At 34.6% G+C, this 24003-nt stretch overlaps 1 protein-coding gene across 30 annotated transcripts in view; it reads right to left on the bottom strand.

Moving 5' to 3' along the window:
• camta1b (calmodulin binding transcription activator 1b) overlaps nucleotides 1–24003 on the bottom strand; it is a 694205-nt gene that overhangs the window by 95931 nt on the left and 574271 nt on the right. For all 30 annotated transcript variants that reach the window (XM_073917049.1, XM_073917050.1, XM_073917054.1 and 27 more), the window contains one exon: nucleotides 10370–10441. In XM_073917049.1, coding sequence (XP_073773150.1) covers nucleotides 10370–10441 — 72 coding nt within the window. The remainder of the gene's footprint in view (nucleotides 1–10369; nucleotides 10442–24003) is intronic.

Genomic DNA, 24003 nt, shown 5'->3' with positions numbered 1-24003 from the left:
ACATCATGATCTGATCCCTTGGGCTTTCAAGTTTCTGAAACTTTAAGTGACGAATGTGACTGAAGCACAAAGACTGACCTTGACAGCTGTGATTGACAGTGTGTGTGTGTTAGTGTGTGTGGTCCTGCAGACGCGTGACGGGCATCAGTCTCTGCTGTGTGTAACCTTGTGCGTATGATGGCTCTGCTGGAGCATAAATCAATGCCTGAACAGCGTCTCACATCACATCCGCAGCACACTTCCTTTCTCCACACACACTGAAAAAAAATCATTCATTGGATTTACTCAATTTGTTTAAGATAAGTGGTTGCAAACAATTCATATGGGCTGAATTTAAACAAATTAAGTTGAACATTAATAAATTTAATTTGTCTGTTTAAAATCAGCCCATATAAATTGTTTGCAACCATTCATTCATTTTCCTTCAGCTAAGCCCCTTATTTATTAGGGGTCGCCACAGTGGAATGAACCACCAACTATTCCGACATATGTTTCCAGCTGCAACCCAGTACTGGGAAACACCCATGCACTCTCACATTCACACACACGCATCTAATTCATCTATAGTGCATGTCTTTGGACTGTGAGGGAAACCGGAGCACCCGGAGGAAACCCACACCAACACGGGGAGAACATGCAAACTCCACATAGAAATGCCAACTGGCCCAGCTGGGACTCAAACCAGCGACCTTCTTGGTGTGAGGCGACAGTACTAACCCCTAATCCACTGTGCTCATATTAAATATAAAGAATCATTTGTTTCAGTGCACGTTCCTCTCCATCGCTTCACTGCTAACACAACCCACATCTTTAATCCTCATCATATCGAATGGATCATATTAATATTTCATGGCTGCCTTTGTAATTGGTTTACATTGAGAAAACGTTCAATTTATGCTGACCAAGGAAATGTGGGTTCCTGCTAAGGTTTCTTTCCTGCCTATTTAGATGCGCATCTTTCAGAAATAATCACGCATATGACATCCCAACTGTTATCGCATAAAAATAGGTCCATCTTCATTTACACAGAACCCAGATTATGGCATACTATGTCGTTTAAAAGATTGGGGTCAGCAGGATTTTTAAGAAATGCATTATGTCAGTAAGGAAGGGTGCGTGAAAGTGATCAAAATGGCAAAATTGAAGATATTTAAAAGTATAAATATAGTTTCACAGTCAACCCAGGCTCATTCTGAAAACGTGCTCCTATATACATTTCTGGAGAGTACCAAATATGTCCCAGGAGGTATGTTTTTTTGTTGCAGTTTTTGTGTTCTTGAATGCATCAGAGGCCGCTGTGTTCGAATTTTGAGATTTCAAGTTTCTCGAGAAATTCGCGAGTGCCATTCATGCCTGCTGTTCTTGTGGAATCCACCAGAGGCCACTGTCGACTGACTGACTGACACTACCCTCCTCCTTCCCTAAACCCAACCAATAGTGTTTTCAAAAGCACCGATTAACCAGCACCCACCCACTTTTCTAAACCCAACCGCAGTGTTTTCAAAAGCAGTGTTTTCAAAAGAAAAGCTCTCAAGTCCACTTGATTTTGACCACATATTCAGATTTTAACCACATCCCCACCCTGTTCCTAACTTGTTTATTTTATTTGTTGGCTCCTGTTTTGCCTTATCCGCTTTCTGGAACCCTTCTCACTTAAACCCCGTCATGGTCAACTCCTCTCTGCATCTCAAGTCCTCTGACGTACATGGCGAGCCACTGGACAAACTGGTAACAGCGGAAAAGCTGTCCACACGGAGGTAAGTGGTCAGCTGGAAAGCACGGAAAGGAACGGCGTCATACTGCATCGTAGCGTTCGTTTTAAAGACGAAATACAGCCATTATGTGCCTCTGGCTACATAATTCGCAATCTCCAGAAATGTATATTGTATGTATATATGTTTTCAGAATGAGCTTATGTTGGGGGTTTTTTATTCAGAAAAGCAGAAATGGCCAAAAAAGTGGTTGTGATTAAAAATACGTATTATTCCACCAATTATTCATTTCTTAACTCGTTTGAAGTAAAAAAAAAGGCTTGCTGTTGACTAAAAATAAACATGACAAAAAACATGACATTTTAGGCAAAAAAGAGCTCCAAATGACGTTTTTTTTTTTAAGTAGGCATATTTTAAATAATTTAAACATACAAACAGTTTTACACACAATGCACAAATTACAGAGCACAGATTTAACCAACACAGGCTAATTGTAAAATGTGCCTCTGTATATATTTCTGGAGAGCGCAAATTGTGCAGCCAGAGCTACGCATGGCTGCATTTCGTCCTTTAAAACAAACGCCACGGGGCGGTATGATGCCACCACTAGCTTCTGTTTTTTTTTTTTCTTGTGCTTACCAGCTGACGGATTACCTCTGTGTAGACGACTTTTCCACTGTTACCAGTTTGCTCAGTGGCTCACCGCGTACATTGGCAGACTTGTGACATAGAGCAGAGTTGAACGCGACAACAGGGTTCGAGTCTGCTGAAGAAACCTGGTCAGTCAGTGTTTTTGAAAACACTATTGTTTGGGTTTAGGGAAGTGGGTGGGCTCTGGTCAATCTGTGCTTTTGAAAACAATATGGGTTGGGTTTAGGGAAGTGGGTGGGCTCTGGTCAATCTGTGCTTTTGAAAACATTATTGGTTGGGTTTAGGGAATTGGTTGAGCACCAGTTAATCTATGCTTTTGAAAACACTATTGGTTGCGTTTAGGTAAGTGGGTGGGCACTGGTAAATCGGTGCTTTTGAAAACACTATCGGTTGGGTTAAGGGAAGTGGGTGGGCGGTTGTCAATCTGTGTTTTTGAAAACAATATCGGTTGGGTATAGGGAAGTTGGGGGGCGTTTGAAAGCCCTATTGATTGGGTTTATGAAAGGAGGAGGGTGGGTCAGTCAATCGCTTAGCCAGTCAGTCAGTCAGTCAGTCAGTTGACAGCGGCCTCTGGTGGAATTACGTGAGAACAGTAGGTATAAAATGGCACTCGTGAGAGAAATTTGAAATCTGAAAAAGCGTACACCTCGGCCTCTGATAGATTTGCAAAACCAAAAACTGCAAAAAAAATGTGCCTCCTGGGATGTATTTCAAGCTGTCTAGAAATGTATATAGGGGTACGTATCAATAATGAGCCTGGGTTGGACGTAACATTGTAATGTTTTTCCCACCAGGGTGGCATCCCCTTAATGGTTTGACGACACATGAAAGCTATCAATAGTTATAATGACTGGAGCTCTTCACACTTTTTGACTATTAAATAAGATTTTTCAGAAGTCTGCAGACTTTAACCCCATCGCTTAACAATCTCAGTGCCTACGGTATGTCTGCGCTAAAGGCTTTACACATTATCACTAAAAATCAATTTCTTGATGCATTAAGCGAATGTGACTTTTTTATACCTCAGAACCACACTGTTGAGCTCTATTTGTATGCAGACACCATCCGGCGTTATAACATTAATATGTAGCCAGCGCTGCTTCATAAATCACACGCTGCTGATGATAATCTGCTGCTGATTGGGCAGGTGTAAAGATGAAAGTTGTGAGCGTGTTTGGGTTGGTTTAAGTGTAATGTGGGTGGACTCGCTCTCTCTGTAATCAATCATTCTTACCTGCCCAGCTGAGCTCAAGTCTCTGGAACTGTGTGGCAAATCCGACAGCTTAGATTCGCTTTATCACCACTGAGTTTCCTCACATCATTTCTTTCTCTATTCTTTTATGGTTTAATGTTATGTTTTCCATCACTCAATTCCCTCTGCATTCAGAGCAGACCAAACACACACACAGACAAACTAAATGTAAAATATCAAATGATTTGGAGAGTCTGAGTTGTATAAAATAAATTTTATAGGTGATTCAAAGGTTTGTATCATCCACACTAACAGTTCTTCCATCTTTTAATCAAGTATATAAATAATTTTATGAAAACATTATAATATATATAGAAAGTTCTATTAATATAACATCTTATTTTGCTTTTAATGCTTTGTTTTAATGGTTTTATTGATGGTTTAGTATGTATGTTATGCTTTCTCAGCATTTTGCTTTGACTATAAGTCTTATGAGAAATGGGAGAGATATTAATAATGAAGCTGGTTTTTTTATAAGATGAATCCGTTTGTAATTATTTGTTTAATGGACGGATTCAAACTCTTTGCAAATAAAAATAGACTAATTTTGTTACTAAATAAATGTTGATAAATGTTTTTGTTAATAGAATAAATCAAATCACTCAGTCATAAAGACATTCACTTGTTTTATTAAAGAATCAGTGTTTTCAAACAAGCTGCTAAATGAAATGATCCAAATGACTCACTCAAAAAAAGCTACTTGTTTTGTTACTGAATGAATCAGTATTGCTGATTTCACCGGTTGGAGGAATAATTTTAATCACTCTCATAAATGGAGTCACTTATCCATACTGAACAGATCAGTGCTTTTTAATGAATTAGTTGAGCAAATGATTCCAGACTCACCACATTTGTAACAGTTAAATGAGTGATTCAGAAAAAAAATCTCATAAAGTAGCTATTTGTTTTGTTGCTGAAAGAATATTTGTTTTTTGATCCATTTAGTTAATTTAAGACATTCAGTTGTTTTGTTACTGACTGAATCTGTGTTCTTGAACTAATTGGTACAGGGAACGATTCAAATGGGTCACTTGTAAAATAGCCACTTGTTTTGTTACTGAAGGAATTGAATTAAGTTTTTGAACTAATCAGTTAAGTGAATGCTTCAAATTACTCAAAGTTAACATGTTACTGAATGATTCAGTGTTCTTGAACTAATCGGTTAAGTGGATGATCCAAATGACTCAAAGCCAACTTGTTTTGTTACTGAATGAATCAGTGATCTTGAACTAATCGGTTAAGTAGATGATTCAAATGTCTCAAAGCCAACTTGTTTTGTTACTGAATGAATCAGTGATCTTGAACTAATCGGTTAAGTAGATGATTCAAATGACTCAAAGCCAACTTGTTTTGTTACTGAATGAATCAGTGATCTTGAACTAATCGGTTAAGTGGATGATTCAAATGACTCAAAGCCAACTTGTTTTGTTACTGAATGAATCAGTGATCTTGAACTAATCGGTTAAGTAGATGATTCAAATGACTCAAAGCCAACTTGTTTTGTTACTGATTGAATCAGTGATCTTGAAATAATCGGTTAAGTGGATGATTGAAATGACTCAAAGTCAACTTGTTTTGTTACTGATTGAATCAGCGTTCTTGAACTAATCGGTTAAGTGGATGATTGAAATGACTCAAAGCCAACTTGTTTTGTTACTGAATGAATCAGCGTTCTTGAACTAATCGGTTAAGTGGATGATTGAAATGACTCAAAGCCAACTTGTTTTGTTACTGAATGAATCAGTGATCTTGAACTAATCGGTTAAGTAGATGATTCAAATGACTCAAAGCCAACTTGTTTTGTTACTGAATGAATCAGTGTTCTTGAACTAATCGGTTAAGTGGATGATTCAAGTGACTCAAAGTCAACGTGTTTTGTCACTGACTGAATCAGCGTTCTTGAACTAATCAGTTAAGTGGATGATTCAAATAAATCTATCCATGAATTTTGACAATTTTTTTTTAACTTAATTTTTAAGAATTACTTATCAGTCATTTAAAAAAACAAATGTGCTTAACAAATGATTCAAATTATGTGAAAAGACAACAGAAATCTACTGAAAGAGACACCGGAAAATCCCCATGAACAGTTTTCTCAAAAACAGTGAGCCCCAGTGCTGTCGGACTGTTAAATGAGAACTCTTGAAAGGACTAAAAGCAAACTTTTTAGAAAACAAACACAATATTTACTTTATATATGAATTGTTTCTCACTTAAAGTCTCCGGAGTCAGATTTAGCCCACTTCTGAAGGCAGTCGTGTCCCCAAAGTGCAAACCAGCACACACTCACGCTTGCTTTTCTATCATGATGTGGATTTTCCATTGATTGTTTTTATACTGCGCTAATAATATTCTCTATCCCCTGATCCTAAAACGAACCCTTTGCATTTTTATATTTCCATGAAGACATTATTTAGTATGTTTATTAAGTCAATTCCTCATGGGCGCTGTTCGCTGCTCCACACGGTGTCGATGATTTCAGCATTTACTATTCTTTAGGGGACATTTGGTCTCAACAATGTAGGAAAGATCCGACACACACTCTCGCACACACAAACAAACAATCAAATCTTATACACATGGTATCGCCTGCATGACTGCTCATTTCACCAGCCAATTTGACGAGTCACAGTAAATAGCATTGTTTCACATAAACCCGGTCCCGGATGGAAATGCAAAAATATGCAAAAAAAATTATACAGTCTATTAAGGCAGACTTTATTTTTTCCCAATAGAGTATACAAATAAACAATGAAATCATGTTTACTCAATAAATTCTTTTGTGCACAACAAAAAACTGATCGGATAACTTGAATAACTAAATGCCATCTAAAATTGTGCTCAGATAACGCATGTTTTTTTATTCAAAAGTACTATTTTTCAGTCCCACTTTATATTAAGTGTCCTTAACTACTATGTACTTACATCGAAAAATAAATACAATGTACTTACTGTGTTTATAATGTATTTGAGAACACTTGTGGTGCTTTTGAGTTGGGATAGAGGTTGGGTTATGGACAGGTTTGGTGGCATGGGTAGGTTTAAGGGTGGGTTAAGGTGTAAGGGATGGTCAACAGTGTATTTACAAATGTAGTTACAAAAGTTAATTAAAGATGTAATTACATACATGTATTTAATCAAGCAAAAGTACACAGAAAATACATGTATTTACACAATAAGTACATTGTAACAAACTATTAATTCCTGTGCAAGTACATATTAGTTAAGGCCACTTAATATAAAGTGGGACCTATTTTTCTATTGTTTTCTATGTAAACGTGCTTGACAGATGTGAGGGACTGTAAGTGAATGATTTAAATGACTCGCTAAAGAAAGTCACTTGTTTTTTTACTGATGTTTTTAAATGAAATGGTTGTAGGAGTTATTTAAATCACTCTCTAATAAAGACACCAGCCTGTTTTGTTACTAAATAAATATTGTTTTCAGAGAATTTGATTGAGGGAATGATTCAAATGACTCGCTCGTAAAAACATACTTTTTTTTCTGTCACTGAATGAATCAGTGTTTTTGAATGAATTGATGAATGGAAAGATTCAAATCTGTTAATCATATAAATGTTCTCTTGTTTTTTTTTTTTTTTACTAAATAAACCAGTGTTTGGGACAAATTGATTGAGAGAATGATTCAAACAAGTCACTTGTATAAAAAACACCACTAGGGGTCATTCACACAGAATGCATTTTTCAGTTCTAAAGTAGACCGAATCAGGACCAAGGTTATTATAGTTAACGAAAACGAATGAAAAAACGAAAACATTTAAAATATTTAAAATAATTGTTGTTAACTAAAATAAAAATAAAAACTAGAGTTTTTAAAAAACAAAAAACAAAAAAAAAACTGAAACTGTATTGTGTTCATACAAACTGAAACTAGCTAAAATTATAGCAGAAACCTCCTTCGTTTTCATCTTTGTAAATGTATTTAATACATAATCTTACTTTAGGACTTTTAGAAGGAAATCTATTTATTCCGCACTGCAGGTGTTTGACCGTATGGGACCTCAGAGTCTGTAGTCCTGCAGCCATTGGCCGGATCGTGCTGGTTCTCCTCGAGTCATCCTTACTGTTGCTCCCGCAACAAAAACAGCGAGTGAACATGACAGCAGCACGGTGACAGCATTAAATACAGGCACTTTAAACTATTGCTTTAACACATTTGTGCCCAATAATGGGTTTTATTTCTGTATCGCTATTGTGAACGAATCTTTTTAACCGGATCTTGTAAGTGATCCGGTTGAACTAGTTCACCAAATCGAACTGAATCATTTGAAAAAATTCACGACTCCTGTAAGCACTTATCCACAAACTACTTACTTTTTAACAAGCTTAATACCCCCTCTCTGACTCTAAATAATCCAGTATATCTCTTATTCAGTTATTAGAGCAGTAACGTTACTTGAGATCAATTTGAGAAGCGGTGAACCGATAATACTGCGCATGCGTGATTCAGTGAACCGAACACAAACAGTACATGACAGCCTGCTCTGACTGAACTAAACTTGAACAACTGAACCGTGGTTACACAGAGGGCTTAAATGAGAGGATTTGGAGAAAAAGCGTAAGTTTATTTCATCACAGAAAATCGTAATGGAATTTAAATAAGTGAATCATGCTTCAGTTGGGTGGCAAACATTTACTGTAAGATATTGTTCAGATCATGTTGATGTTTTATCTGACGTAAATTGCTATTGCTGACTACAGAATTTTGCCATGTTGAGTACAAACATCCACATTCATTAAATATCTGAACTTCACATCGCTGCTGTGTATCTAACCTCAGAAGCAGCCTCAGAAGCCACACATATTTTACGTAAGGCTGCTGTTGTGGGCTGCTGTATTTGAGTTTGAGTTAGTGTTCTTGTTTCTTCTGAAAACAGGTTTCAAAAATGTATGGTTGAGTTTTTATTATAATGTTTATTCTGTTAATTTTAAATCTTGCACCCAACAAATATCCTTATTAGAAATAAAAAAAAACTAAAACTAATACTGAAATTAAAAAAAACTAAACCAAAACTAAATAATTTCAAAATAAAGAAACTAATAAAAACTAGTAAATCTGCCACTAAAAACTAATTAAAACTAACTGAATTTGAAAACAAAAAGTCAAAACAAAATAGAAACTAAAACTAATGAAAAATCCAAAACTGTTATAACCTTGATCAGGACCAGGGCAGGACAAGCTGGAGCACGTACTCTGGTCCTCCGGGATCGGCAGGTTGGGGAAATTAGAAATTAAATCAAAACAAACCATTACAAATGGCTTAAGATTGGCAATGAAAATCTGGAAATTGCAACCAGCAGAACCAGGGAAGTTTAAAAAAGAAAAAAAAGTAGACCGAATCAGAAGAACTCAGAGGCAAAGCTGCAAGCTTCTGTTTACAGTAGCAGGTTGTCATGATAACAGTTTTATGTGATGTCAAAAAGGTGAAGGTTGAGCTTTTCAAAAGCCATTACTGATTGTTTCCTCACATGTTTTTACACACAAAGATGCATTCTTTGTGAATGGCTTGTCAGCCATTTTAAAACACCTGAGCCAAAGTCTGGCATTGAAATAAACTGACTGTGTTCCCAAAAATCATGCATTTGAACAGAAGATGACATAACAGCATCTGAAGAACAACTAATTTATTAAGTACACTGCAAAAAAAGGCTTTTCTTTTTTTCTGTTTCTAGTCCAAATAGCTGAATAATCTTAAATCAATAAGCATTTTCTAGACAAGCAAAACATATTGTCAACATATTGATTTAAAAAAAAATAATATACCAAGTCAGTTTTTCCTTAAAACTAGCAAAATAATCTGCCAATGGGGTAAGCAAAATGATCTTGCTTTTCCTTTGGACATACGATTATTTTATGTACTTCATTGGCAAATTCTTTACCTTGGTTTATGGAAAAACACTTAGTTTAAGCACATTTATTCTTAAAACAAGACAATATGTTTAGCTTGTCTAGACAATGCTTCTTAATTTAAGTATATTTAGATATTTGAATTTGGAAACAAGACAAAAAATAAGCAAGAAACGCATTTTTCGCAGTGTAGTAAAAAACAAAGCTACAACGGTTTCCCCAGTTCCATTTAATTTCAGTTCTATTGTTGACGAGTTGTGCAATTCTATTAAGAAGTGATGACATTTTTCTTTTGAAAAACATAGGAAAGACAAAACTAAGCTGCAAATTGTTTATCATATCCCGATTTTCCATACAAGTTAAATTGGTAACTTTGCATGGAAGCATGGCTAGTGATTGGCCGTGCAGCATCAGCGGTCTGACGGCCAGCTGGAGACTGTGTAGATGATGTGGCTGAGAAATGAAAGCTTGCACATCTCCGCTGATGATGCTTGCGGTGCAAAAAAACCCCTCACGTCCCGCTAGCTTATAGTTTCTGTCAGTCTCCAGACAACTCTTGGGTAGTTTTCACTGGTCTCGAAGAGATTCACATCGATTTTAGCTTCTATGTGAATGCTCAATAAGAACTGTGTTGTTCACTTAGAAAATGCCCCTTAATGCCGCATCTTGTCTATCCGTGACGTGTCTACATGCACACAAGCGCAACATCTAGTGCTTGATTAAATCTCTACCAGCTAATAAGCTCTGACATACATGCTTATGACTCTCAATTACCACTGTTCAATTGCAGCAAGCCAACATCTGGTAACAAAAGCTGTTTTTAGGAAAATCTTTAGTTAGTTCTGGATCGGAAGCATCATTTATAGTGGAGAAACTGAACTCTTACCTGAAGCAGCCAGTAGCAGCGGCGGTGAAATGTGGGGATGATGGAGGAGTGGACATAGCAGCCGTACAGACACTGAAATAAAACACAGAGCACACCGTCAGGTAAACATTACAGAAATAAGTCAGACAAACGTTGGTAAAGTTGAATCGAAAAAGAAGTTATTGTAGAATTCAGAAACCACATGTTGTTAGTGACACCGATGGCCATTAAGTGAACTGCAGTCAGAGATTCCTTGCTTTTGACAGGAGAAAGAATTTCAGAAAGCTTCTGATCTTAGTAATATAGATGTTTGTACAGCTTAACCACTTAAACTCTGCTGCTATTTGGGGATTTACGCCTGGATTATGCCTACCTAAATTTAAAAGCTTCCCAAATGCACATGCAGAGGTGTAAATGCAAAAATGTGGTATCATTTTAAAGAAAACCCTTTGAATTTTCATAAAACACTATTGAAAGTGTTTAAAATAACTGTATATGTGGTCTGTATTATAATAAAGACCTAAAAAAAGAGGCGCTTTTTGTATTTTTTTTATAAACTCAAATTTGAAAGTGTACCTTTTAGGTTCTGTGTGGTCTAGCGTGCTGTAATTAATTTTGTTGGTTCCTGCACATGTCTGTAATCATAGGAAAAAAGAAAAATGTCTCTACCATAATCTATGCAAAAGTAATTGTATTCCAACTGAAGAGAGGTGCTTTACAAGCCACAGGGATTGATCCTTGTTTACATATTTCACTATTCTTTTGTTTGATCAAACATAATTCACTGTGTTTGGAGCACGTCAGACATATAAAAGGATTACTTATGCACATCACCTCAAAAACAGAGGAGAATGGCCCTGAAGCACACAGCATAAGGTAAGAGATGGCAGCTGTCTGTGCTATCTGGGGCTGCTTAGTGATCATGAATGTATTGTTTACATTTCTGCGCCATGAAACACCACAATTCATTCAACAACTGTTTGATATGTGAATATAATTCAGTAAAAAGAATGCTAGAACTGTATGAGCACCGGCAAGCGCTTTCATTTGAGCTATAACTTGTACATGTGTCATATAAAAAAAAAATGAAAATGAACCAATGTAAAATACCCAGCTCGGGCATCCAAAATACTGTGTATTTAAGTGTAAATAACTTTTATACAGTAGAATAAAAACCAAAGTGATGCATATTTCCATAAAATATAGATTCTACACTTTCAAACGAAACCACTTACGGGGGTCTGGTGCAATGCTAGCCCTTTAAATCTGAAAGCGAAAGTCGATGACGTCACAGACCCTGTACCAGGTCCGCAGAGTTTAAGTTAATAATGAGGTCTGTAAAACTACGTAGTTATGATGTTATAATAAGGTAAATATCTGAGATTACAGATTATATAGATTTGGCAATATGGGTTTGAACTGAACTTTTCTTTTGCATGACATGTTGACCTTACAGTACAGTACAGGGTTCGGTCCCTACACACCACTACCAGTGTGCAGCATCCACTTGGATGATGTGACGGCAGCCACAGGACAATGGCGCCAGTGCGCTCACCACCCACCACCTCTTAGAGGAGTGGAGAGACAGTGATAAAGTCAGTTCGGTGCATGGGGATGATTGGGGGGCCATGATGGAGGGAATTTGCCCAGGACACCGGGATTACACCCCTACTCTTTACGAGAAGTGTCACAGGATTTTTAATGACCGCAGAGAGTCAGGACAGTTTACTTTTCATCCAAAAGACGGTGCTCACTGACAGTATAGTGTCTCCTTCACTATACTGGGACTCACACAGACTGCAGGTTGAGTGCCCCCTGCTGGCCTCTCTAACACCACTTCCAACAGCAGTCTAGAGTTCCCATGTGGCAATTTGTAAAATAAAATGATGTCCCAAACAAAAATAATCTAGGATATATTAACAAATAAATAAACAAATATATACAATGCGGGCACCTGGGTGCTATATGTCGACACACTAACCACTAAGCTGTTGGCGCCAACTGATCTTTTAATCCTGGATGCTTTGGGCACGTCCTGTCTTGTGGAGATAATTCTACGCCTTACTATGGAGACATGTTAATATGCGGCTGTCAATCAATTTGGTGGGCGGGGAAACCTCACTCCTATGTCCTGTTGTGGGGGGCCTCAAAATGGGAGGGATTTGGATCCTATTTTAACATCAGAAAATTTAAAAAAGAGACCTATTGGCTTTATATCACTCGAATATGACTGTGAAGACTTTATTCCTACATACAGTTCTGTCCAAACAGCTCACAAAAGATGACCCTTTAATAAAGTATCAAAGCTAGAATGTAATACACACACATTTCCAGAGAGTCAGGGCACTTTCGTTTTATGCGTTTTGTTTTAAATAAAATTTTCAAAACCTCCGTACTTCCAGTTAAATCTTGATTTTTAAGGGGTTAAAACAATCAATTCCGCAACACAAACTTAAAACTATGAAACCAAACTACCAATCGCAGCTTTGCACTTCCACAAAACTGATCTATGAATGTTGTAAATCCTAATATTCTACACAAATACTCATATATATTACAATTCTCTTTCTTCCTCACTCTTCCTGTCACATAAAAACACAAACACATACACACACAATCCCTCCTTGTATGATTCTCTTTATAACCAGATAAAAATATCCAGCAGGATGTGTTCTTCAGACATTCTTATGTGGGTGTGTGTGTGTGTGTAACTCGTGTCCTTCATATCGGGTCAATAACAGGAGGACTGTAAGTCTATTTACAGCACTGGATTACGAGACCTGTCTCAGATCTCATTGTACATTTGGCTGGCTGAATTTTACAGGAATGAAGCACACACACACACATGCACGCAAGCACGCACACATGCAAGCACACTATTAAGTATGCAGTAAATCTGTGACAGTAAAGCAACAAGCAGCTAATAATGTAACGTTGTTAAATTTACAGTCCAGCAAATATTTCTAAATTGTCTGAGTTATGAAACAAGCTATATGAGCAGCTAATTAAATTTGTGGCCACATTTTTGGCAGTTAAATAATCTAAATAACGTAAAAGCAGTATTTTAACCCTATAAAAAAGTTTCATACCTTTAAAAATAAAACTTAAATACAAATTATTACATACAGCGGAGAAAATAAGTACTGTTTTCCTGGGAATAATAGTTCTTGACATGAGATTAAAGCAGATTTTAGTAAAAACCCAAAAAATACAAACATGAAAATAAAGCAAAACACAAAATCTGATTGTTTTTACGTGAAATAACACTGAAATGACACAAAGAGAAAGCGCTGAACTGCTGAAACGTATTTAATTCTTTATATAAAAGCCTTTTTTTTAATGACAGCCGGTTAAAGGCGCCTCTTATATGGAGAATAAAGTCACACAAGTTTTTCACAGACTTTAACAGAATGTAAAACTCTTGATAGTTCTTTGGATCTCAGCTATCAAATCTGAGCTTTATTTTGTATTTTTTTTATTGAATTCAGGTCAGGTGATTGGTCAGGCCATTCTACAGCTTGATTTTCTTTCTCTGAAAGCATTTGAGAGTTTCCTTGGCTGTGTTTTGGATCATTGTCTTGCTGAAATGTCCACCCTAGTTTAATTTTCATCCTCCTGCTAATGTAGATGTTGGACTGAAGCAGCCGATATTCATTTACACTGATGAAGGGCAGAGGATTGCTGAAGAACTGCTGAGAGATTTCAGCTGCTGTCTGGGCTTTCACTGCCTTTTTAAAATTCCCTTTTTTTCATGTGTTCAATACTTTTTCTTTGTGCCATTTAATTTTATTACACATAACTTCACTTGTTAACTAATCAGATTTGTTTTGTTTGCCTATATGGATTTTTTTGGTTGTTATCACCATCCAGTGAAAATTTCAAGTCAACAGCATCTTTAGAAATAAAGAGAAAAATGGTGGCATGTTTAATAGTTATTTCCCTTGCTGTATTACTTTTTTGCTTAATGATATTACCTTGGTACCTAAACATTGGTATCATCTTTGTGTCCAAAAATGAATATAAACATGTTTGTAAATGTCACCCTTTTATTGTTATTTCCTACAATTTACATTTTATTTTTTTGTTTGGAGTTAATATCATCAGTTGTTTACATTACAAAACATTTTTTACCCAAGAACATAACTATAAATCTCAAATACAAAGAAACTGAGAATTTTCAAAAAGTGAGTGATCATGAACACATCTTTTGAAAGTGATGTTGACTTTACTTAAAAAAATAAGTAAACCTGTTGTAACTTGAAAGTTACGTTGGCTTTATAATTATGCACATAGATAATTTACATAAAAATGTTAAGGTAACAGTTTTACTCACTTTTAAGTAAAGTCAACTAATCACTCTTTTTTCACAGTGAGGTCAGGATTATTCAATATTCTTTTTTTTCCCAACACATTTCTAAACATATTTACTAACTAATTTCCTTTATCTTTGCCATACTGACTAGTTGTAATGACCTGGGTTGACAATGGAGGTGAGGACCCAAGCATCCATGGTCAGGACAGGGAGCAAAACAATGTAAACAATAAAACAAACAAAGGAAAAAGACACTTAGAGAGAAAACACTTAGAATTGCTCACTTACAGCTAACAAGATTCAGCAACGTGGTGTATGTTGTGTTTATAGACTGATTAGTCCTGAACAGCTTCAGCTGTAACTGTGCAATCAAGGGGGATATGGCACTGGTGTGTGAGTGCAAAGAATGATGGGATTTGTAGTTCAGTTCAGTGGCAGATGAATAGTTGAGTGAATGATAGGGAGTGTTCACCAGCAGCCTACAAGGGCAACACTGCTGGTGATCGTATAACACTAGTATTCAGCTTAAAGTGCAATTTAACTAGGTTAATTATGATAACTAGGCAAGTTATGGTAATTAGGCAAGTCATTGTATAACAATAATAAAAAAAAATTATATATATATATATATATATATATATATATATATATATATATATATATATATATATATATATATATATATATATATATATATATATATATATATTATTATTATTTTTTTGCCTAAAGAGGCTATTAATTTTGACCTCAAAATGGTTTTAAAAATTAAAACTGCTTTTATTCTAGCGGAAATAAAACAAATAAGACTTTCTCCAGAAGAAAAAAATATTAACGGAAATACTGTGAAAATGTCCTTGATCATCATTTGGGAAATATAGGAGGGTTAATGATTTTAGCCAAAAATTTGTAAAGTAAACACAATCATTTCTTAAAGAAAAATGATCCAAAACAACACTGGACGTCCACCGGTTTCTGAAGAAAAAATTAAAATGAGAAATCAATGTCCATGCGATTATTTTACTAATAAAAACAGAGTTTCACAGATATTTTTCTTATGTTTCCCTCTTTGCATGTGGAGAAAAGTGTTTGGCTCTTGACATCTGAAGTACAGTACAGTACAGTGCACCGTGTGTGTGTCGTCATATCTCCGTCAGCGCATCAGCGGTGTTTGTTTTCAGTGGGAGTTTAATGTGGAGGTGTTTGGTAACAGTAAGATTGGGAGATGACGGCGTCACAGGGCATTATTTGCCGTCTGGGACTCAGACAGATGCCAGAGGGCCACACACTGAGCAATTAAAGCCTAATTACATTCACACGATTAGATCAGCGCCACCGTCGTGTCTGAGATGCGCTCCCACACACACACACACACACACACACACACACACACACACACACACACACACACACACACACACACACACACACACACACACACACACACACACACACACACACACACACACACAGACACCAAGGTGCCTTTCAGAGGGGTGTATCAGCACTGAATTGGATGCTAATATCTAAATATCTCCACAGGGGAAATGTGAGTCTTTTGCTGGTGTGATTCTGCCATACACTGTATCTCGGGACACTGATATGTTGTTTTCATAAGATAAGACAATGATCCCCAGAGAGACGTCCTGCTGCTCAGTTTGTGCATTTTTCAAGTGCTCTACACAGTTCTACTCTGCTATTATTAAGATTGCAATATAAATTTTACTTGATTTTTTGCATTGGAATTTTAATTGTAGTTGTTTTAATATTATCTGTTGTCATTTTTAATTATAAATTATGAGTTGAAATTAGTTGTTTAATTTTTTAAAAATATTATATATATATATATATATATATATATATATATATATATATATATATATATATATATATATATATACTTATATATATATAAGTATGTATAAGTTTAATATTAAATTATTAATAATATTGAAACTATTATTTTATATACACTTCTATCAAATTAATGTAAAAGTATATTATAATGTATAAATAATATTTACCATATTAAATGTAATTAATTGTATATTATTTTGGAGAAAAGGAATTAATTTTTATTACTTTTGTTTATTTATTTATTAGAAAAATGTTTAGACTAACAACAAATTAATCAATCTTTTCTATTGTATTACAACACATCTTGACCAGACACACGCTTTTTTACTGTGCTGCATACTTTTACAAAAACTGCTGACCAGAGGAAAAAGCAGAATAAGAATAAATTTAACATTTGTTTCAGACTTCTGTCTGGACATGACACAAGTTGTCATGATCTTTGTAGAAGTTGTGAAATGTATTAAAGATGCACGTAATTGTTCAGTTCTGGTATGCAGAGAAGGTTTGGAGAAAGAGGAAGTATGTCTGGGGGTTACAAGAGCCAAGGGACTGCAGAATGACTGATAAGTGACGTTACACCAAACTCCACCTGTTAATATCAGTTGTGTGTATATGCTGGAGTCAGGAAATGTAAGTTAGCTGCGAACCTCTTGAATTTAATTCTTGTATTGCATTGGGATAACGTAACCCAGAGCTCTGTCCTCAAATTATTTATTTGTTTATAATAAATTACTAATATTTTTGGCATTGAAGAAAAAACTCTCCCGACCTTTTCTTACTGAGCATGCATGGAATTGGCTTGATATTCCAACAATTATAATATATAAATATTTGAAAATATATTATTATATAAATTAAAAATATATTAAAATATATCAATATTATTTGAACATATATTTCTATTAAATTGAAAAGTATGTTATAATATATACATAATATTTTAATATAGAACTTATTAATATATAACTTATAGTAATTATAACATATAAAAAATAATAGAATATATAATCATCATAAATGAACTAATAGTATATTATAATATATTCATAATATTTAAATGTATAATTCTATTAAATTAAAAGTATATTATAATGTATATGTAATATTTTAATACAAAATTCCAATACATTTAATTAATAGTTTATTATAGTATATAAATATTATTTTGATAAATAATTCTATTAAATTAAATTAATATTTTAAAAAGAAATTCTATTAGACCAAATGAAATTAAAAGTTTCTTATAATATATAAATAATAATTTTGTATATAATTCTATAACGTTAAAAGTACATTAAAATATATTAATAATATTTGAATACATAATGGTATTAAATTATATTCTTAGTATATTATAATATATAAACAATATCTGAATATATAATTGTTTCAAATTAAAGGTATATTATGATATATGAATAACATTTTAATGTTTACTCATATTAAATTAAATGATAGTGTATTAGAATATATAAATAATATTTAGATATATAATTCTATTAAACAAAGGATATTATAATATATGAATACTATTTTAATAATTATTTCTATTAAATTAAAAGTATATTGCAATATATCAATAATCCTTCAATGTATAAATATATTAAAATAAAAGCATATTATAATATATAAATAATGTTTTAATATATAATTCTATTAAATTAAAAGTATATTAAAATATATTAAGAATATAATGATATTAAATTAAATTAATAGTATACCACAATATATAAAAAATATTTGAATATGTAATCCTATTGAACAAAGTATATTATATGAATAATATTTTAACATTTAGTTTATTAATTGAAAAGTATATTACAATATTTTAATAACATTTAATATATACTTTATAACATTAAAAGTATATAATAATATATAAATAATATTTGTATATATATTTCTATTAAATTAAAAGTATAATATAAGATATAAATAACATTTTAATATATAATTATATTGAATTAAATTATTATGATATAAATAATGTTTTAATTTAAATTGTTTTAACGTTTTCTTTTCTTTTCTTTAGTTTATTCGACTATCTTTTATAGTTTTAAACGTATTTAACTACAATAACCATATGCTGTGTGTTATTTATTTATTTTGATTTTTATGTAATATGTATATGTATATTTTAGTTTGCTTTAACTTTATTACATTAACTACGTTATTTTTTTAAATGATTTTAGTATTACTTAACAATACCACCCAGGCTCTACAGGCCTTAAAGTCTCCTGACTTCATTTCTTACCGCATGAACTTTTAATAATTATGAACCTCAAATCTCCAAACCCCTAAAATATCATATGCTGACATTTTCAGTGATGCTGTATGTCAAGGAGACTGAGGTCAGGTTAAAACTAAAACACGCTCTCACACCAAGCTCATTATAGACAAGAGAATTACTTATATTATATTTTATGTAGACAAACTACATCACAAATCTCCCTCTCTAAACTAAGCTAAAAAAACATGCTTCATGATAATGATATCAGAATCATGAGCACATTTCCATATGGCTGAAGAAATTTGCATATTAACGGCGATTAAGTATTCAGCTCAGCGTGGGCGTCGTTAGTCCCTCATCACACATGCGAAGAGGTCAGCCAATCGCAACAGAGGTCATAAGGACACAGCAGGAAAAACAGACTGCTTTAAGTGCCCCTATTATGAAATTCAAATGTTCCTCATGTTTTAGTCTACTAACAATAACTTTACACATCCAATGTACAGATAACATTTATTTTCTCATGATATACAGTGGATTTCAAAATTATAAGTTTTCAAATATTTCAGAAATGATGTTTAACGCATCATGTAATTTTTCCACAGTGTTTCCTATAATATTTTTTCTTCTGGATAAAGCCTTATTTGTTTTATTTTGGCTAGAATGAAAGCAGTTTTTTATATTTTTTAAAACCATTTTAAGGTCAATATTATTAGATTTAAGCCTTATTTTTTCCTGACTGTCTACAGAACAAACCACTGTTTGTTGCTTAATGACTCCAACTTTAACCTAATTAACCTAGTTAAGCCGTTAAATGTCCCATTAAGTTGAATACTAGTATCTTGAAAATTTTCTAGTGAAATATTAAGTATTGTCATTAAGGCAAAGATAAAAGAAATCATTATATTTAAAAATATGTTGCTAAAAAATCTTCTTTCCGTTTCCGTTAAAACTAAAAGTTGGAGAAAAAAATCTACAGGGAGGCTAACAATTCAGAAGAGCTGGCAATACTGACTTTAACTGTACAGTTATTTTATAGTCTCAAATGACATTCTTTCTACAATCTTCCTTTCTAAGAGCCCGCTCTTTTCTGATTGGCCAGATGGCCTAGTCTGCTCTGATTAGTCTACAGTTTGTTTCGTGTTTGAAATTATAAACCCTAAACACTGAAAATTTTTTTTGAAACTAAACTAAACCTAAAGTATACAAAAAAAAAAACATAAAATAAAATATAAAACAAAAGTATAAAAACAACAAAAACTAAAGTAAGCAAAACAAAAAACAAAACTAAAGTATATAAAACATAAAGTAAAATATAAAACAAAAGTATAAAAACAACAAAAACTAAAGTAAACAAAACAAAAACTAAAGTAAAAAAACAAAAACTAAAGTAAATAAAACAAAGTAAAATATAAAACAAAAGTATAAAAACAACAAAAACTAAAGTAAACAAACCAAAAACTAAAGTAAACAAAGTAAAAAAACAAAAACTAAAGTAAATAAAACATAAAGTAAAATATTAAACAAAAGTATAAAAACAACAAAAACAAAAGTAAACAAAACAAAAAACAAAAACTAAAGTAAACAAAGCAAAAAACAAAACAAAAACTAAAGTAAATAAAACATAAAATAAAATATAAAACAAAACTAAACAAAACTAAAGTAAACAAAACAAAAAACTAAAGCAAACAAAAAAACTAAATAATATATAAGACAAAACTAAACAAAACAATCAATAAAAACTAAACTAAAGTAAACAACACATACAACTAAAACTAAAGTAAACACAAACATAAAATAAAATATAAAACAAAACTAAACAAACAACAAAAACTAAATTAAATTAAACAAAACTAAAAACTAAAACTAAAGTAAACAAACAACAAAAACTAAACTAAAGTAAAATAAACAAAAAACTAAAACTAAGGTAAACAAAAACAAAGTAAAGCAAAACTAAACAAACAATACTTTAAATCTCCGGTCAGAGAGAAAGAAAACAGTCAACATTACAGCTTTTTACAACTTTTCTGCTAAAAGAAAGCCTGACTAACATTATAAGTGGAGTTCAAGGAGGAAATCAAATGCTGCAAAAGTGTTGACTATGAGGCCTTTAAATGATGCAACAAATGCCTTTGATACTCATTTTCCTCACGTTGAGAAAACAAGATCAAACAGTAAATTCAGGCTGAATGTGTAGCAGAGCGCAGGAACCATGGTGTGAAAGAGAGCCGCAGCAGAATCTTTCCGACTGCATGATGGTTCTGGGCAGAAAGTCTTTGGGCCATATCATCCACCTGGCGCTTTAAGGCGCAAGATGTGCTTGGCACGATTTGTTGTCATTTTCAGACCCACACAACCCCAATTTTCCTGTTTTGAGCCAAGTTGTTTGAATAGTAAATCCATTTGCGCTGCTTTGTGGACTCATGGGTGTTACGGTCTAGAAAGGAGGTGTGTTAAGGCGCATTGTTGGCGTGTTGCTATTTCGAGGAACTAAAAATAGACTGCCTAATTGACCAACTGAAAGCAGGTCTGTAGTCCAGCGCAGAGTGCGTTAGTTGTGCGCCTTAAACGCATACACATTGCATTTTACACACAGGACGTACAGCAATACACAAATTCATTCATTCATTCATTCATTTTCTTTTTGGCTTAGTCCCTTTATTAATCAGGGGTCACCACAGCGGAATGAACCACTAACTTATCCAGCACATGTTGTACTCAGCGGATGCCAGTTTAGCTTATTCAGTTCACCTATAGCGCATGTCTTTGGACTGTGGGGGAAACCAGAGCACCTGAAGAAAACCCACACCAAGACAGGGAGAACATGCAAACTCCACACAGAATGCCAACTGACCCAGCCGGGGCTCAGTTTTCAAACCAGAGATTATGGGTGTTTCCCAGTGATGGGTTGCAGCTGGAAGGGCATCCGGTGCGTAAAACATGGATCATTCTGCTGTGGCGACCCCAGATTAATAAGTGGGACCAAGTCAAAAAGAAAATAAATGAATGAATAAATATAAAAACCACTGCTTCTTCATCTAAGGGGCTTTTTTTCAGTTTATTCTTGACAATTTGCATTTGTATAACCTTATTTTTAGCAGTATTATTGATTATATGCATATTTATATTTGTTTTAATTAAAACAATATTAGATTTGTCCACCTGTCGGGTTTTGGAGACGTATGCATCACCATAATAGGACGTGTTTTTGGATATAACTTAGTTGATTGACCAACCTTTGTTATTATTGTTCATTTATTCAATTGCTGGACATTAGAACTGAATTTAGAAATAGTTTTGAAACAAATCTTAACACTTAACAAATAAAATGAACTATGTAGGTTAATGAATGTCTTCAGTGACGTGTGTACAACACCGTTTCCTTATCCACTAAAGTGAAGGAGTAAAGAGTAAAAGTAAAGTAAAGAGACAGTAAATAGAGCGAATGGAGGAGGCTCATTTTTTATTCTCACGCTGCAGTCGGTCTGTTTACCTTTTATTCACTAGTGAAGCGTTCAGTTTTTCCACTAACAAAGTCCGCCACGTAAATAGCAAATGCGCCATGGTGCAACTGACATTTAAATGGAATGTGAGATGACACCATGCACAGCCGCACAGAGTGTATCTTTCCACCCTTGTGTGGTTTATTTATAAACTAATTTCAAGAGGATCACGTGCTTATGATCAACACGGCTGGCACCTCATTTAATCTGCTCCATTAGATGATTACGGAAGCATCATAAATAACCAGAGTTTTTCACTCCATTTATCTTCATCTTGAAGTTTTCCCCCCTTCCACCCCTACTTCCCCCACTTTTTAGGGCAACACGGTGGCCCAGTGGCTAGCACTGTCCCTCACAGCAAAAACACAGCTAGTCCAACCTCCTATAGGGCCAATTGGCGTTTCTGAGTGGAGTTTCTATGTTCTCCTCGTGTTCGCGTGGGTTTCCCCCGAGTTCCCCAGTTTCCACCCACTGTCCAAAAACATACACCAGGGATGACCAAACTTGTTCCTAAAGGTCCGGTGTCCTGCAGGTTTTAGCTCTAACCCTAAACAAATACAGCTAATCAAGGTCTTATTAGGTATACTTGAAACACCCAGGCAGGTGTGTTGAGGCAGGTTGAAGCTAAACCCTGCAAGGCACCAGACCTCCAGGAACGAGACTGGTGACCCCTGACACACACCATAGCCAATCGACTAATCCAAATTATCACCCAAGACAACCTTAGTTTACACTTCTCACACGGCGACAAGCAGGGGAGCTCTTGAGATCTGCCTGAGCTCAAACTCCCCTCTCGCCCTTCTAACAGGAGGGAGCCCCAGGCTCGATAATATTACGAGCTTAGGGCTCTCTCCGAAGACAGCATGCCAATTACGCTTTGATTATCAGCTAAGTGTGATCTCTTGAAAAAATACACATCTAAAGACACGCCATTAATGCTTTTGCGCCATGTGCTTTAGACTTTGTGCCTAGATTGTTAAAATAGAGCCCTTTGTGTTGAACTCCCTCATTCACAATGTGTTTGTGTGTGTGTGTGTCTTCAGGGATTTAAGCAGAAAATAATAAATCACTACTGCTGGATATGGCGGAGCAATTTTTTGGGTAAACTATCTCTTTAAGTTGGGCGGGGCAGTGGCGCAGTAGGTAGTGCTGTCGCCTCACAGCAAGAAGGTCGCTGGGTTGCTGGTTCGAACCTCGGCTCAGTTGGCGTTTCTGTGTGGAGTTTGCATGTTCTCCCTGCCTTCGCGTGGGTTTCCTCTGGGTGCTCCGGTTTCCCCCACAGTCCAAAGACATGTGGTACAGGTGAATTGGGTAGGCTAAATTGTCCGTAGTGTATAAGTGTGTGTGTGTGTGAATGTGTGTGTGGATGTTTCCCAGAGATGGGTTGCGGCTGGAAGGGCATCCGCTGCGTAAAAACTTGCTGGATAAGTTGGCGGTTCATTCCGCTGTGGCGACCCCGGATTAATAAAGGGACTAAGCCGACAAGAAAATGATTGAATGAATCTCTTTGGGTTTTTTTTTGACTGGTAAAAGAAAGAAACTCACACATTGGATGACAAAGGGTAAGTAAATTATTAATTCTAAAAGTGAATATTATTGAATATTAAAATTGTCAACAAGGCCTATCTATCTGTGTACCTGACCGTGTGTTTGATTACAAAAGTGTTTATCTACAACCTTCTTTATCTCTCTGAACCCTAACCCAGAGCCCCAGTGAATTAAAGCATCAGACTGTCCTCATATCAGCAGTGAG

The sequence above is a fragment of the Danio rerio genome, chromosome 11, assembly GCF_049306965.1.
Source record: "Danio rerio strain Tuebingen ecotype United States chromosome 11, GRCz12tu, whole genome shotgun sequence".
In the NCBI taxonomy this organism is placed as follows: domain Eukaryota; kingdom Metazoa; phylum Chordata; class Actinopteri; order Cypriniformes; family Danionidae; genus Danio; species Danio rerio.
The sequence above is the reverse complement of the archived record's forward strand: the minus strand, read 5'-3'. Positions and strand labels throughout refer to the sequence as shown.